This window comes from Anabas testudineus, chromosome 21, assembly GCF_900324465.2.
Source record: "Anabas testudineus chromosome 21, fAnaTes1.2, whole genome shotgun sequence".
In the NCBI taxonomy this organism is placed as follows: Eukaryota; Metazoa; Chordata; class Actinopteri; order Anabantiformes; family Anabantidae; genus Anabas; species Anabas testudineus.
This window is the reverse complement of record NC_046629.1, coordinates 1,256,420-1,270,644: the sequence shown is the minus strand read 5'-3', so window position 1 is coordinate 1,270,644 and position 14,225 is coordinate 1,256,420. Positions and strand designations below refer to the sequence as shown.

Genomic DNA, 14,225 nt, shown 5'->3' with positions numbered 1-14,225 from the left:
GTGTGTACAGGAAACAATTCATATTATATGAATATGAAGTGATTGTTGCATCACACCTTACTGAGAAGGCTCAACTTTGTTTAAATATTCTCTGATGTAATTCAGATACTGTTAGTTTACCACCTTATGTAATGGATTTTTAGGCAAACACTTAATGTAACATAACTTATTGAGTATTTTTTTAAAAACTAATAATAACTGTCTAATCATCTTGTGTCTGGTGGTTACAAATAGGCACTATAGTAACAGTAAAACACTCCCAGACCTACAGAACACATTCCCAGTGTGCTGAAAATTTCCCTTTGGGAGCGAAGTGATGTTATGAATTAATGTTGGTCTCATGCAAACAGATACGTCACCACTATAGTTAGAGCATCAGCACTGTGCATCAATGCCAAGAATAAATGAACTCTGTAGGGGGATGCTGTTGATGCAATATACCCTGTCCAGCTTTTACTCTCTTCCCCCACTGAACAAATATGTTTACACCTCCAAAGTTTGAAATTGGTCACATAGAACTAATTCTTGATGTAGAGTTTAACAAGCTTCACAGAGGATGAAGCAATTTGATAAACCACCTTTCACACACTCCAACAGTTCACTCTGTGAATGCTGACTTTCCAACACAGGTTACCTGCACTACATAATCTACCTCCTTTATATGAACATTTTTTTATTTTTTAATAATGTTAAAGGATTATGAATTAACATATTTACCTTTTTACTACCTGCTAATGCTGTCTTCAAAGTCATAGTTCTATATACTACTCACCCCTGTCTCTTATCTAATCTACCCTTTTAGTAGGATTTGAAAAACCTCAATGGATGATGAATTAAATGTTACATATTTAACTTTTGGGGGGCACGTAGAAGTTGAGGAATATCGATATGTTTATTTTGTAATAATATTAACAATGTATATTCTAATAATCTACAATAATATGACTATTGTGTACCTCATCTGGATTCATGAAAACCTCCATGAGCCGATGTACATTTTCATTGCAGCTTTGTTAATTAACTCTCTCCTTCTCAGCACTAATATCTACCCAAAACTTTTAGTTGACTTTTTATCTGAAAAACAGATCATATCATATACAGCCTGTCTTTTTCAGTTTTATATATTTTACTCTTTAGTCTGTTCCGAGTTTTTACTGTTAGCAGTCATGGCCTATGACAGGTATGTGTCTATATGTAAACCTCTGCAGTATCCAACTATCATGACAAAACAAACTGTCAGTATTTTCTTAGTTTTAGCTTGGCTTGTACCTGCTTGTCAGGTTGCTGTAGCCACTGCCATGAGTGCCAATGAAAAACTCTGCAGTCATGTTTTACAAGGAATCTATTGCAACAATATAGTTTATAAACTGCAGTGTATGATATCAATCGATCGTACTATACGTGATATAATCATAATGGTTAATGTTGGCTTTCTCCCCCTTCTCTTCATACTTTTTACTTACACCAGGATACTTGTCATATGCTATCGAAGCTGTAGGGAAGTCAGACAAAAAGCTGCACAGACCTGTTTACCTCACTTAATAGTTTTGATCATATTTTCTTGTTTGTGTATTTATGATGTCATTATAGTTCAACTAGAATCACATTTTCCAAAGATTGTAAGTTTAATAATGACTTTACAAGTGATTTTGTATCATCCTCTCTTTAATCCAATTATTTATGGAGTGAAAATGAAAGAAATCTCTAAACACTTGAAGAGATTGTTGTGCCGAAGTCCAAATGAACTGGTATCGTAGTAACAACTAACTTCAGAATCAGCAGTGTAATGGTGGGGGGGTTACATACCACTATTTCACTACCAATGTCATGAGTATGTATTTGACAAAACTGTAAATTCAACTTTTTCTAAATGAGGAAGTTTCAGGAAAAGTTAAATTCCACATCAAACTTTAAGTTTTTTCTAAATTGGTTGATCCCACATCGAACAGACCAATTTGTTGTCAACACGTGAAAATAAATAGCAGAAATTAGATGTCTTTGACCAACATCTGTTTAGGTCCTTTAAAAATGTTCTGTTCTGATTCTCCAGGCAAAGATGTCTAATGTATCTCTCACAAACTGTATTTTACTTTTTTTTTATTTAATTAAAGAGCTTGGGCTGTTTTAGGCAGTGTAGCTGAGAGTGTCTTTACAAAGAAGCCAGACTCAACTTCATATTTCTGACATTAAATATATTAATGGATTCCAGAAAGATTGCTGAATACTGTGATGGTTGAACAACACATCAAATGTTGAAGTCTTTAACATTGAATTTGATGCCAACAAATTACAAACAGTTTGGGCTCCCCAATGTTTTCAGTGTGTGACATGACTTAACTGTAGGGTTACGTTTGGCACCCAGACTCTTTTGCTATGGTACCATGCTGTTCAAATTCATGCAGAGCAACACATCTGAAAAAAGTAGATCAGGGGCAACAAAAGACTGGAAAAGTTGTTCAACATAAAGGAAATCACCTGAAGGAACATTTTACAACTAACTATTAACATGTGAGAAGAACATTTAGAAGTGAGGGAAGAATGCAAAAACTTTGGATATTTCTTCACCTACAATTCATTATGTCACTAAAGCAATTAGAGAATCTGGAAAAATAGGGGCAATAATGCACACAGCATATCTATGAAGACACAATTGATTCTGGATGATATGTACAGATTTTAGAGAAACATATGCTTCTATTTAGATGACATCTTTGTCAGGTAAGACATTGCTTATTTCATTAAGACAATGCCAAATTGTTCAGCATGTATCCCAGCAGCATGTTTTTTATAGTAAGAGTTCTGTATGTCAGCCTGCAGTATGGAACTGTATTAACCTAAGTAGGGGAAAAACAGCTGTTCTCACGATAGTAGAACCTGCTCCAGTCAGCTGTGTAACAGGCTCACACGCCTTTCAACGTGAACTTGAACCTTCAAAAGAGCCCTGCACTGTGGAAAACATCATACATAGTACCTGTACCCAAAAAAGGAATCTGTCTGACTCCTCACTTCACGCATTATGAAGACCCTTGACAATCTACACCTGGCATTTACAGTAGTACTCAGACACTTGCTCTCTTCAGAAATGTTCTGATGATTCTACAGTTGTCTGTTGTATCAGAGGAGCAGTATAGGGTCATGATAGTGAATTGGTGGATGGTGCAACCTCAATCACACCCAGCTTAACATCTCCAAAACTAAGGAAATGGTGATTGATTTCTGGAGAAGGAGGCCCCCACAGGCGCCAGTCACCATTCAAGGCACAGAGGTGGAAGTTGTCTCCAACTGGACTTTGACCCAACACGATGGGTCAAAGCAGATCTCTGCTAGGGGGAGGGGCCTCGCTCTGTAGAGAGAGACAAAGTGAAAGAACTGATAAAGACAGCGACTTCCACCATCAGGGTTGAGTTGGACTACATTCAGCAGGTAGTTTAGGGGAGGATGCTCCAGAAAACGGAACTGACCCACATGACCTGGATGTGTTTCAGTAGTGCACTTTCAGCCGCAGACTTATGCCACCACAAGGCAGAGCTGAACACAGCAGTAAGTCCTTTCTGCCAGCGGGACAATACAAATTACACATTGAACATTTAATATTGTACATTTGCTATTTTTTATGCTATTTTGTTGCCATTTTTATCTATTTGTCATCTGTTCTGTTTTTGTTTCTAGTGGGCTGCTGTAAAAATGTAATTTTCATGCAAAGTATCAATAAAGTATTAAGAAAGAAGGGACTTCAGTGTCTCTGTGTTGAACCACTCTTTGATCCAACTGTGTCAGTAAGCAACATCACTAAATAGACCACTCATTCCTCTCAACCTGAACAACTTATGACTCCTCAATTCACAACATCACACCCCCATGCCTGGAAAATGATTTCAATTACATATAATACCCCCTCTCCAACACACACACACACACCCTTGCAAAAAGATGCTTGACCATCAGACCTGCATTGTTGCTGTTATTGCAGCCCCTAGCAAAGTAGTAAAGTCCCCTGTGCACCTTAGATCTCTTGAAACATTGAGCATTTCCTCCTGAAATGGAGGTTGTTTACATTAAGGTGTTTCTGCTGTTTAATAAGTTCCATAGAGGATGAAGAAATCTGATAAAACACTTTTCACAAACTCACACACTTCGCATTCTGTGAATGGAACTAACCAACACAGGTTACCAGTTAATTCAGTCTGCAGAGTTACTACTCAAAGTGGTATTATATCATCTACCTCTTTTATATTTATATTTATTTTATTTTTAATATTTTTAAAGGATGATGAATCAACATATTTGACTTTCGGTTATCTGCTAATTTTTTCATTACAGTCACAAATTACAATTGTTGCTCATATTAGCCTGTTATAAGGTCTAAGAAGAACCTCAATGGATGATAAATTAAATACAACATATTTAACTTTTGCTGGGTACATGGAAGTAGACAAATACAGATATCTTTATTTTGTGGTTATATTTATAGTATATATTGTTATAATCTGCAGTAACTCCACTATTGTGTACCTCATATGGATTCAGAACATCCTCCATGAGCCGATGTACATTTTCATTGCAGCTTTGTTAATGAACTCCATTCTATTTAGCACAAATATCTACCCTAAACTTTTAGTTGATATTTTATGTGAAAAATAGATCATATCATATTCAGCTTGTTTCTTCCAGTTTTATATGTTTTACTCTTTAGGTGGTTCAGAGTTCTTACTGTTGGCAGCTATGTCCTATGACAGATATGTGTCTATATGTAAACCTCTGCAGTATCCAACTATTATGAGTGAAACAACTGTCAGTACTTTCTTAGTTTTAGCTTGGCTTGTACCTGCTTGTCAGCTTGGTGTGGCCACAGTCTTGAGTGCCAATGAAAAACTCTGTAGTTATGTCTTACAAGGAATCTATTGCAACAATATAGTTTATAAACTGCAGTGTGTGATATCAATCGATCGTACTATACGTGATATAATCATAATGGTTAATGTTGCACTTCTCCCTCTGATGTTCATACTTTTTACTTACACCAGGATACTTGTCATATGCTATCGAAGCTGTAGGGAAGTCAGACAAAAAGCTGCACAGACCTGTTTACCTCACTTAATAGTTTTGATCATATTTTCTTGTTTGTGTATTTATGATGTCATTTTAGTTCAACTAGAATCACATTTTCCAAAGACTGTAAGTTTAATAATGACTTTACAAGTGATTTTCTATCATCCTCTCTTTAATCCAATTATTTATGGAGTGAAAATGAAAGAAATCTCTAAACACCTGATGAGACTGTTCTGCTGAGCTAAAATTAACTGGTACCTTAGTAAAGACTAACTTCAGAATCAACAGTGTAAAGACTGATTCATCAGATCTCTCAAATCATTGTTTGTTTAAGACTCCTAACGATTCAGAAATGCAGTTGAGGGGAGAAACCTTTTTGAATGAAGGTAAGTCAATCTGGAAAATCCCAAGCACTTTGATAGTTTGGGCGACTGCCCTTACATTGAGATGAATCTAGCTCTTAACAGGACTGTCCCAGAACAGGAAGACCGAAAGCTGACTTTGCTGCAGGGGATATGTTTATTAGAATTACCAGTCTCAGAAACTGCTGATTTTTGGTACCTCAGATTAGAGTCACATAAATGTTTCACAAGTTCAAGTTGAAAACATACAGTAAATGAAAAGTTTTTTTCAGACTGACCAACCTTCATCTCTTGAAGTAATGATGCATTTTCACTTAGCTCAGTGTTTCTTCCATAATGTTGCTATAATAGCCTAATGAACAGAGCTATTGAGTGTACACGACAACTGATGGTCTGAAGTACATCACAGATTACCCCTTAACAAGTTAGTGAATTGAAAAACATTCAAAGTGACTACCTTGTGAACCTGATGACAGAATGGCATGAGAGTGGCATATATAAACGTCTGATGTGAATTCAGCACTAGAACGATCCTCACCATGACATTTACTGAAACCAGTCAGCTAATATAACATAAAATTTATAAGATGAACGCCGGCTGTACGGAGCAGTATCCTCCATGGAGGATGCAAGTTGATCAAGGTAGCATGGAGGGAAGTTAAGCAGCTATCAGAACTGGACAAAACTGTGATGAAGAAAAGGGTTCCTAAGAAGTACAACAAAATGTCCATGAACTGCCAAGCATATTTTAATGTCACGAATATCCACATTCATTAGAGTTTTATGTTGTTTTACTATATTTTGTACATTTTCATTCCAATACACAATACAAAAAAAGGAATTATGTAATTAATGTTGCAGATTAACTAACCTAAAAGGAAAATGCTCACTTGATGAAGAATAATCTATTCTTTGCAGCAAATAATGTTATTTACAGTTTATTCAGAAATCATTCACAGACTTAACTTTTTCTACATTTTGTTCTGTTACAGCCTTATTCACAAATTGATTAAATTAATTATTTTCCTCGAAATTCTACAAAACATTCCCCATAATGACAACATGAAAGAAGTTTGTTTAAAGTCTTTGCAAATTTATTCTAAATGAAAAATGAAAAAAGAAAATCACATGTACTTTGTTAAACCACCTTTGGAACCAAAGTCTTTTTAAGTATGAAGCAACAAGCTTGACACCTGTTTTTTGGCAGTTTCTCCCATCCTTCTTTGCAGAACCTCTCAAACTCCATCAGGTTGGATGGGGAGTGTCGGTGTATAGCTTTTTCAGATCTCTCCAGAGATGTTCAATCAGGTTCAAGTCTGGGCTGTGACAATCACAGAGTTGCCCTGTAGCCACTCCTTTTTTATCTTGGCTGTGTGTTTAGAGTTGTCCTGCTGAAAGATGAACCGTCGCTCCAATCTGAGGTCCAGAGCGCTCAGAAACATGTTTTCATCAAGGATGTCCCTGTATATTGCTGAGTTCATCTTTCCCTTGATCCTGACTAATCTCCCAGTTCCTGCCACTGAAAAACATCCCCACAGCATGATCCTGATGATGATCTTGGTCTGTGCTCTGACATACACTGTAGATGTAGGACTTTATATTGACAGGTGTATGCCTTTCAAATCATGTCCAATCAAGTGAATGTCCCACAGGTGGACTCCAAACAATTGATCAATAAAAACAGGATTCACCAGAGCAGAATTCTGAGTGTCATGGCAAAGACTGTGACCCTTTTTTGAAAAATCCGTAAAAACAAAAAGAAACTTCTTTCATGTTGTCATTATGGGATATTGTCGAATTTTGAGGAAAATAATGAATTCAATCCATTTTAGAAAAAGGTTAAAACATAACATAATAAAAAAAAAACACAGTATATTAAAATAATATAATAATATATATACAAAAGAACATTTAAATATAACCAATATATTTTATAATCTGAGAAAATGTGAGATAAACAATAAACACACAATTGTGAGAGTGATATAATGTGCTACAGAGGGAATTATTTTAAGATGGTATCTATATTCTGCACACATGTTCAGACTTGCTAAAAACAAAAGTGCACAAAAACAATGTGAGTACAAATGTTGAAGTGATAATATTATACAAGCACCAAGAATAAATGCTTAATTAAATTTTCTGTGTTTGTTGCTTGATGGTTCTTTGAATTACACTATTTCTGTCTAATGAACCACGTTGCAAATCTTTATTAATCTAATAATCCCTCCTCTGATCTGAGGCAGATTTAGGCCATAAACTAGAGGGTTAGTGATGGGAGGAATGATCAGAAACTCCAGAGATAAAACAATAATGACAAAAGGATTAACATCATCAGACTTATATCGACTCAGTGAAACATCACAGAACACTGAGATACAATAATTCACAAATGTCACTATGTGTGGCAGACAGGTCTGTAACGCCTTTCCTCTGAATTCAGATGAACTTCTCCTGCAAACAAGCAGAATACGCAGGTAGGTGTACAGAACAAAGAACAGGGGGATGAAGATAGTTGTCACAGCTATTAACTGGCCTGTTACACTGTCCACAGTTGTGTCCACACAGGAGAGTTGAACTACAGACCAGCTGGTGCAAAAGATTCTGTTCAGTTGAAAACCACATAAAGTTAAATTGCTGGCCTGATACATAAAGTTTCCTAACAGACATAAAGGGAAAAGCACAGCAAAACCCAACAGACACTGCACCGTCCTAAAAGTCATTTTCCTGTGATAGTGTAAAGGCTGACAAATAGCAACTAACCTATCATAGGACATGACAGTGAGAAGAGTCACTTCATGTGTTTTGTAAGTGTGAATAATGTAAATCTGTAAGAAACAGAACGGACGTGAGATGAAGTGAGTGTCAGACAGTATGTCCATCAGGAACCTGGGGAAGAAGCCGGCTGAGCCGTACAGAGAGTTTAAAGACAGACAGCAGATGAAAATATACATGGGCTGATGCAGAGACTTCTCCACACAGACTGTGAGAACAATGACAAGATTAGCAGAGATTATAGTCATGTAGATCAACAGACAGAGACAGAAGAAAAGATATCTGAGGGAGCCGTAGTCTGAGAACACAGTGAACTCAAAGTAGGAGGGCGTCCCACTGTTGTTGTTCATGTCTGCACAGCAGCAGAAGTAGAAGAAGAAAAGTGAGAGTGATGGAGAAATGGGAAAAAACAACTGTTGAATTTCTAAATCCAATACAATTTACAGTATACGGTATAAACGTGCAACAGATTTTCAAAAGATGGAGAACAAAGATGTGCAGGACCTCTGGATGTTCTGAATGAAAGGTAAATCCTGCCATTCAACATCCTACATGTTTAGTTCCTCCACTAACAAAGTGACAGAATCCCAACTGTGAAGAACTACTGTACATACATCAGCCAAACCAACACACTGGGAGTAAGAGGAAACCTCTGCAGAGAAGACTCATATCTCTCCTGATCTAATTCAACCTGAGGGAGCTGCCTGATCTTTTATCCTGTCTGTTTGCTGATGTGCAGAGCAGTCACCTCTACAAACAGGTCCAGAGGGATCCAAAAATACTGCATGTTCAGCACCCACATGGACCCACCCCCCAAAACTCATTTAGCATTTTAGTATTATCTGACAACATATTCAAGCAGTGTACAAAAAAGACCTCACTTCCAAACATAGAAAATTAATTGTGACCTTAGAAACTTAAAGACCAAATCCTGCACCTTGTGATATCTCACATTAATCAATTATTTTTAATCTTCAACAGATTTTATCTAATGTTTACTGGCCCTGTAAATTAAAGACTTACAGAACATTACACAAGCTTTTCTGCTCTGATGCAAAGGATAAGATGAAATGATTTGTCTGTGCATTTCAAAACCACTCAAAATCCAAACAGTTTGCTGGTCTTACACTACAACAGTTAGCAGCCAGTCGTACAGCATAAACTGATCAAATTGAGCGCTGACAGAAGATCCAGAGAAGGAACGTGGAGATAAAAGACCTAATCCTGTTGCCGGAGAACAGATCATGAAACCGAGCAGACTGAACTATAGCAGTGATAAAATCTCTTTTCTCGTTACTAAACTGTTTAATTTACCTTTATTTTATCTGAAAGTTTTAAGTGAGCCAGTCTGACCCTCTCTGCCACTCACACTCATTGTCATGGTCCTGAAGGCAGAAAGCCGGGAGCAGCATCAGTCATTTAGTAGCCTGAAGAACTGTACCTTCAGGACAGATTGGGGCCTGAACAGAGGGGGGACCCCCTTTTGAGGTCCAAAGACACACACCAACACTAACTCTGTGGACTGTGCTTCCAGCGTTGGTGGCTCAATGGATAGGTCATTGGCCTTAGATGCAGAAGGTTCAGGGTTTGAAACCTGTCGCAGACACCAGGTTTGTCCTTGAACAAAACGCTCCATGTTGGCTCCATGGGTGTTGTATGTGGCTGCTCACTGCTCCCTCCAGGGGGATGGGTTAAATGCAGGGGACCAATTTCATTGTGACATATGACAATTAAAGGCTTTATTTCTTCTAAATCAAGCAATAATATTACTTATTAGATAAGTTCCTCTCAGTGCCACATGTCAAAGTGTCCCAGCGAGGTGACATTCATCAGAACCTGGCCCTCAGCTGCCCACATCCCTTCCCCTGCTACTGCTTTGTTCACTTTCCCTCCTTTTCCCCAGCAGCCACACCCATACCCAGCTGGAACTCTTCAGATAATTAGGTCACATTATTTCTACTCCCAGCTCTCATTTCAGTCTCTGAGCGACAGTTAACTGAATTCTGCTCAGGAGGTGCCAGTTTTCCGGATGATGCGTTTCAACTTTTCCCCTCAACCTCATCCTTCTCTGCTACATGCCTTTGTCTGCCTGCTCTGGACCACGCTCTCCTATGTAACTGGTCAGTTATTTGCCCCTTACTTATCTTGCTGTGATACTGTGATTGTGCTGCTACAGTACATTTTCACCTGCTAATGCTATTTACTTGCTACTTTTTGGCCCCTTTACTTGATGCTATTTCAATTCTGTTGGCTGCCACTAATCATACTTATCAGCTACTCATCAGTCCAGTTGCTAGTGTCCTCCTGTCTCTGTTAGACCAATGTATTGCCTGAAACTGCAGTTAAACATCTAAACTCTACTGGTGTGTGAGATGCTCCACGTTCTTGGGTCCTAACAGTCAAACCACTACAACAGCACGGTGTTATACCACTATAAGAATGTCTGTTTTTACAATTGGTTCACTATGTGAGTCAAAATATAGTCAAATTAAATAAAAAATAGTTTGATCTGTTATCCACATGCAAGCTTTGATGAGTTAGCTCTAAGGTCAAAACAGCACATTGGCTGATTCTGCTTGTGCTACATCTATTGTTTGTCTCTGTTCCTGACTTACCTCCATTCTGTTTCATTCACTTTTGTCATTAGCATCTGTGCATTGTGTGGGCTAACTACTCATCTCTATTCATGGCCTATGCTATATTAGTTGCTATTCACCAGCCTTTCTACTACATGAGTTAAGTGATGTTTAACAACAGACACACATATAAACAAGTACAACAGTACAGATTGACTAAAGGAAGCCTATGACTCAGTGCCACACTCAAGGATGTGGAAATACCTGTCATACAAAGTCCGTTGTGGCACTGCTGCTGTTCTGCACAGACTCGAACCTCCTCAATGAGTAAAAACTCCTCACAATGTACACAATCTTCCACTCATATCTTTTCTTCTTCTACTTCTGCTGCTGTGCAGACATGAACAACAACAGTGGGACTCCCTCCTACTCTGAGTTCACTGTGTTCTCAGACTACGGCTCCCTCAGATATCTTTTCTTCTGTCTCTGTCTGTTGATCTACATGACTATAATCTCTGCTAATCTTGTCATTGTTCTCACAGTCTGTGTGGAGAAGTCTCTGCATCAGCCCATGTATATTTTCATCTGCTGTCTGTCTTTAAACTCTCTGTACGGCTTCTTCAGATATGTTATTTGCACATATGCATCACATGAGCTGACTGTTCTCACCTACAGTATGATAGTGATTGGACCTTGGACTGTGTTTCGCTGTGTTCTAGCCTGCATGAGGGTTGAGAACAGAGTGCACAGGGTTCTCTGTGAATCAGCCTTCTTGTATGGACCCAACTTTAGACATCATAGTAGACCAACAACCTTTTTATTTTTTTCTTTGTCCTGTGCACCTACGTGTTCTGTTTGTTTGCAGAAGTTAGGTGTTACAGACCGTCCTCCCCCACATAGTGACTTTTGTTCTCTCTCACTAATTCAATTCAAAGCTCATAATGAAAATTCTGTTGTCTCCAGCATTTATTTATTTATTCCTCTAATCACATGAACACACATACTGAATACATTGGACATGAGTATACTAAAATACACTGCAGTGTCTGGCTCATTTGAAACGTTTGCAAAGAACAAGGCCTGTACATTTGTTCCCTGTTTCTTCAGAGAAGAGTTACACTGACCTTATGCATTAATGTCTCATGTATTTGAGTTGCCAGATTTTTGTTTCTTAACCTTGTTGCTAACTTAACCCCCGAAAAACATGTTGGTGTCTTTTATCCCTAAATACTCGAAATGTTTAAAGATTTGATATATTCAGAAACCTGAGTGATGAACCAAAGCAACAAACAAATCAAATCCCTCAACAGGACTCATGGTCCCACACATTACTTCCCATTGGACATGTCTGCTCTCAGTGTAACGGCAGAACAGAATAAAAGCTCAGCTCAGCCTCAGTGTGGATTAGACTGTGAAAAGCTGCAGTCTCTCACATCTGGCTGAATACAAACTAGTGCAGGGATTGATGTCAGCCTTTCATACTGTTTAGACAAAACTTCTGTTTTAGTGTTAGATTCACAGGCAGAATTTGAGTGCACTGCAATCCTTAGCTGGTAGTTCCTTTCTGCACAGGGAAGATTTGATTTTAAATATGTTGGCTGTGAGAAATGATTTGTGTATGTATTTTCTTAATTAATCCTTAATACTGATAAATACTGTTCAAATCACTGCTTGTGATCAATGTAAAATGCCAGACTCCCTTTAGTTCATGTGGCACAGCTGTCAGGAATGTGCAGCTTCTGTAACTTCTACTTTGTTGTGTTTTGTGTGCTGCTGAAGTTGAAAAAGAACATTTTGAATGCGATATTTCAGTTCCATGCACTTTATGTTGGTCAGACTTTAAACATTTCTCCATCCCTCTCACTTTTCTTCTTCTACTTCTGCTGCTGTGCAGACATGAACAACAACAGTGGGACTCCCTCCTACTTTGAGTTCACTGTGTTCTCAGACTACGGCTCCCTCAGATATCTTTTCTTCTGTCTCTGTCTGTTGATCTACATGACTATAATCTCTGCTAATCTTGTCATTGTTCTCACAGTCTGTGTGGAGAAGTCTCTGCATCAGCCCATGTATATTTTCATCTGCTGTCTGTCTTTAAACTCTCTGTACGGCTCAGCCGGCTTCTTCCCCAGGTTCCTGATGGACATACTGTCTGACACTCACTTCATCTCACGTCCGTTCTGTTTCTTACAGATTTACATTATTTACACATATGCATCATGTGAGGTGACTCTACTCTGCATCATGTCCTATGATAGGTTAGTAGCTATTTGTCAGCCTTTACACTATCACCTTAAGATGACGTTTAGTATGGTGATCAGACTTTGGATTTTTGCTGTGCTCTACCCAGCGTGTGCATGTGGTTTTGGTCTTTATCTCACTGTTCGTTTGCCTTTATGTGGAAATCAACTGCACAGGATTTTCTGTTCTAACTTGCCTGTTGTTCGACTCTCCTGTGTCGACACGACTTTGAACAACATAGTAACACAGTTTGTGTTGATAACAACTATCTTCACCCCCCTGTTCATTGTACTGTACACCTACCTGCGTATTCTGCTTGTTTGCAGGAGAAGTTCATCTGAATTCAGAGGAAAGGCGTTACAGACCTGTCTGCCACACATAGTGACATTTGTGACCTACTCATTCTCTGTTTTCTGTGAGCTGTCACTAACTCGATTTGAGGCTGAAAATTTGAATCCAGTTATCACAGGGGTTTTATCCTTTGAGTATTTGATCATTCCTCCTATCAGCAATCCTCTAGTTTATGGCCTGAGTCTGCATCAGATCAGAAGAGTCACTTTTATTAGATTTCTGAAGATCTGCAGAACACGTCCTGTTACCAGAACACAGCGTTTACCTGTAATAAACAATAGAACCTCTAGCTAGCTTAGTGTATTTTTTCAAAGTTTCTGTTTGCTTCCACATTCATTTTCAGCAGATGATGTCTATGAAAAGTAATAATGTGATCTGTGCTATTTGTTATATGTGAATGTATTTGTTGATTATTTGTGGAAACCTGTGGAAGTGATAATATTTATATATATTTATAATATTTACCAACCAACAATGATGAAAATGTTGCACAAGTTGAAAAGCATATGCATGTTCAGCTTTGTTTTCCTCTGCTCTGATGTTTTGTTCTCAATTTGGATGAATGAATGAATTCCATTAAAATTCAGCCCTTAATATCATAACCTAGAACTATTTAGATTTGACGTCATTTTAAGGGAAACAATCTGGTTTTTCAAAAGTGTTTGTCAAATTAACACTAACTTACTGGCAACAATTATCCAGTAGGTGCTGTATTTTACTACACAGTAAAACTACTGTAAAACAGAGTACAGTAGATTTCAACATAAGGTTTCAGCCTAAGGTTAATTACAGTACTGTACTGTCCTTCTTTACATGTTAAAATGCAGTATTATTATTTGTTGGTATATTGTATAATGAAGTACAGTATAAT

At 37.9% G+C, this 14,225-nt stretch overlaps 1 protein-coding gene, 1 long non-coding RNA gene and 1 pseudogene across 2 annotated transcripts; all 3 read left to right on the top strand.

The window, feature by feature from the left end:
• The first annotated feature begins 821 nt into the window (after nt 1-821).
• Nucleotides 822-1,757, top strand: LOC113173271 (olfactory receptor 11A1-like). Its single transcript, XM_026376676.1, has one exon. It carries the CDS (start codon nt 822-824, stop codon nt 1,755-1,757), a length of 936 nt encoding a protein of 311 aa, XP_026232461.1.
• A 2,620-nt stretch (nt 1,758-4,377) lies between these two features.
• Nucleotides 4,378-5,289, top strand: LOC113173547 (annotated as a pseudogene).
• Nucleotides 5,290-10,176: 4,887 nt separating this feature from the next.
• On the top strand, nt 10,177-13,691 carry LOC117152812. The gene is made up of 3 exons (XR_004463360.1): nt 10,177-10,306; nt 12,956-13,020; nt 13,330-13,691. It is a non-coding gene; the product is annotated as an uncharacterized LOC117152812 (long non-coding RNA).
• The last annotated feature ends 534 nt before the right edge of the window (nt 13,692-14,225 follow it).

What these genes read in the sequence shown, in the direction of transcription:
- LOC113173271 (XM_026376676.1), top strand. Translation starts at nt 822, where the DNA reads ATGGATGATGAATTAAATGTTACATATTTAACTTTTGGGGGGCACGTA.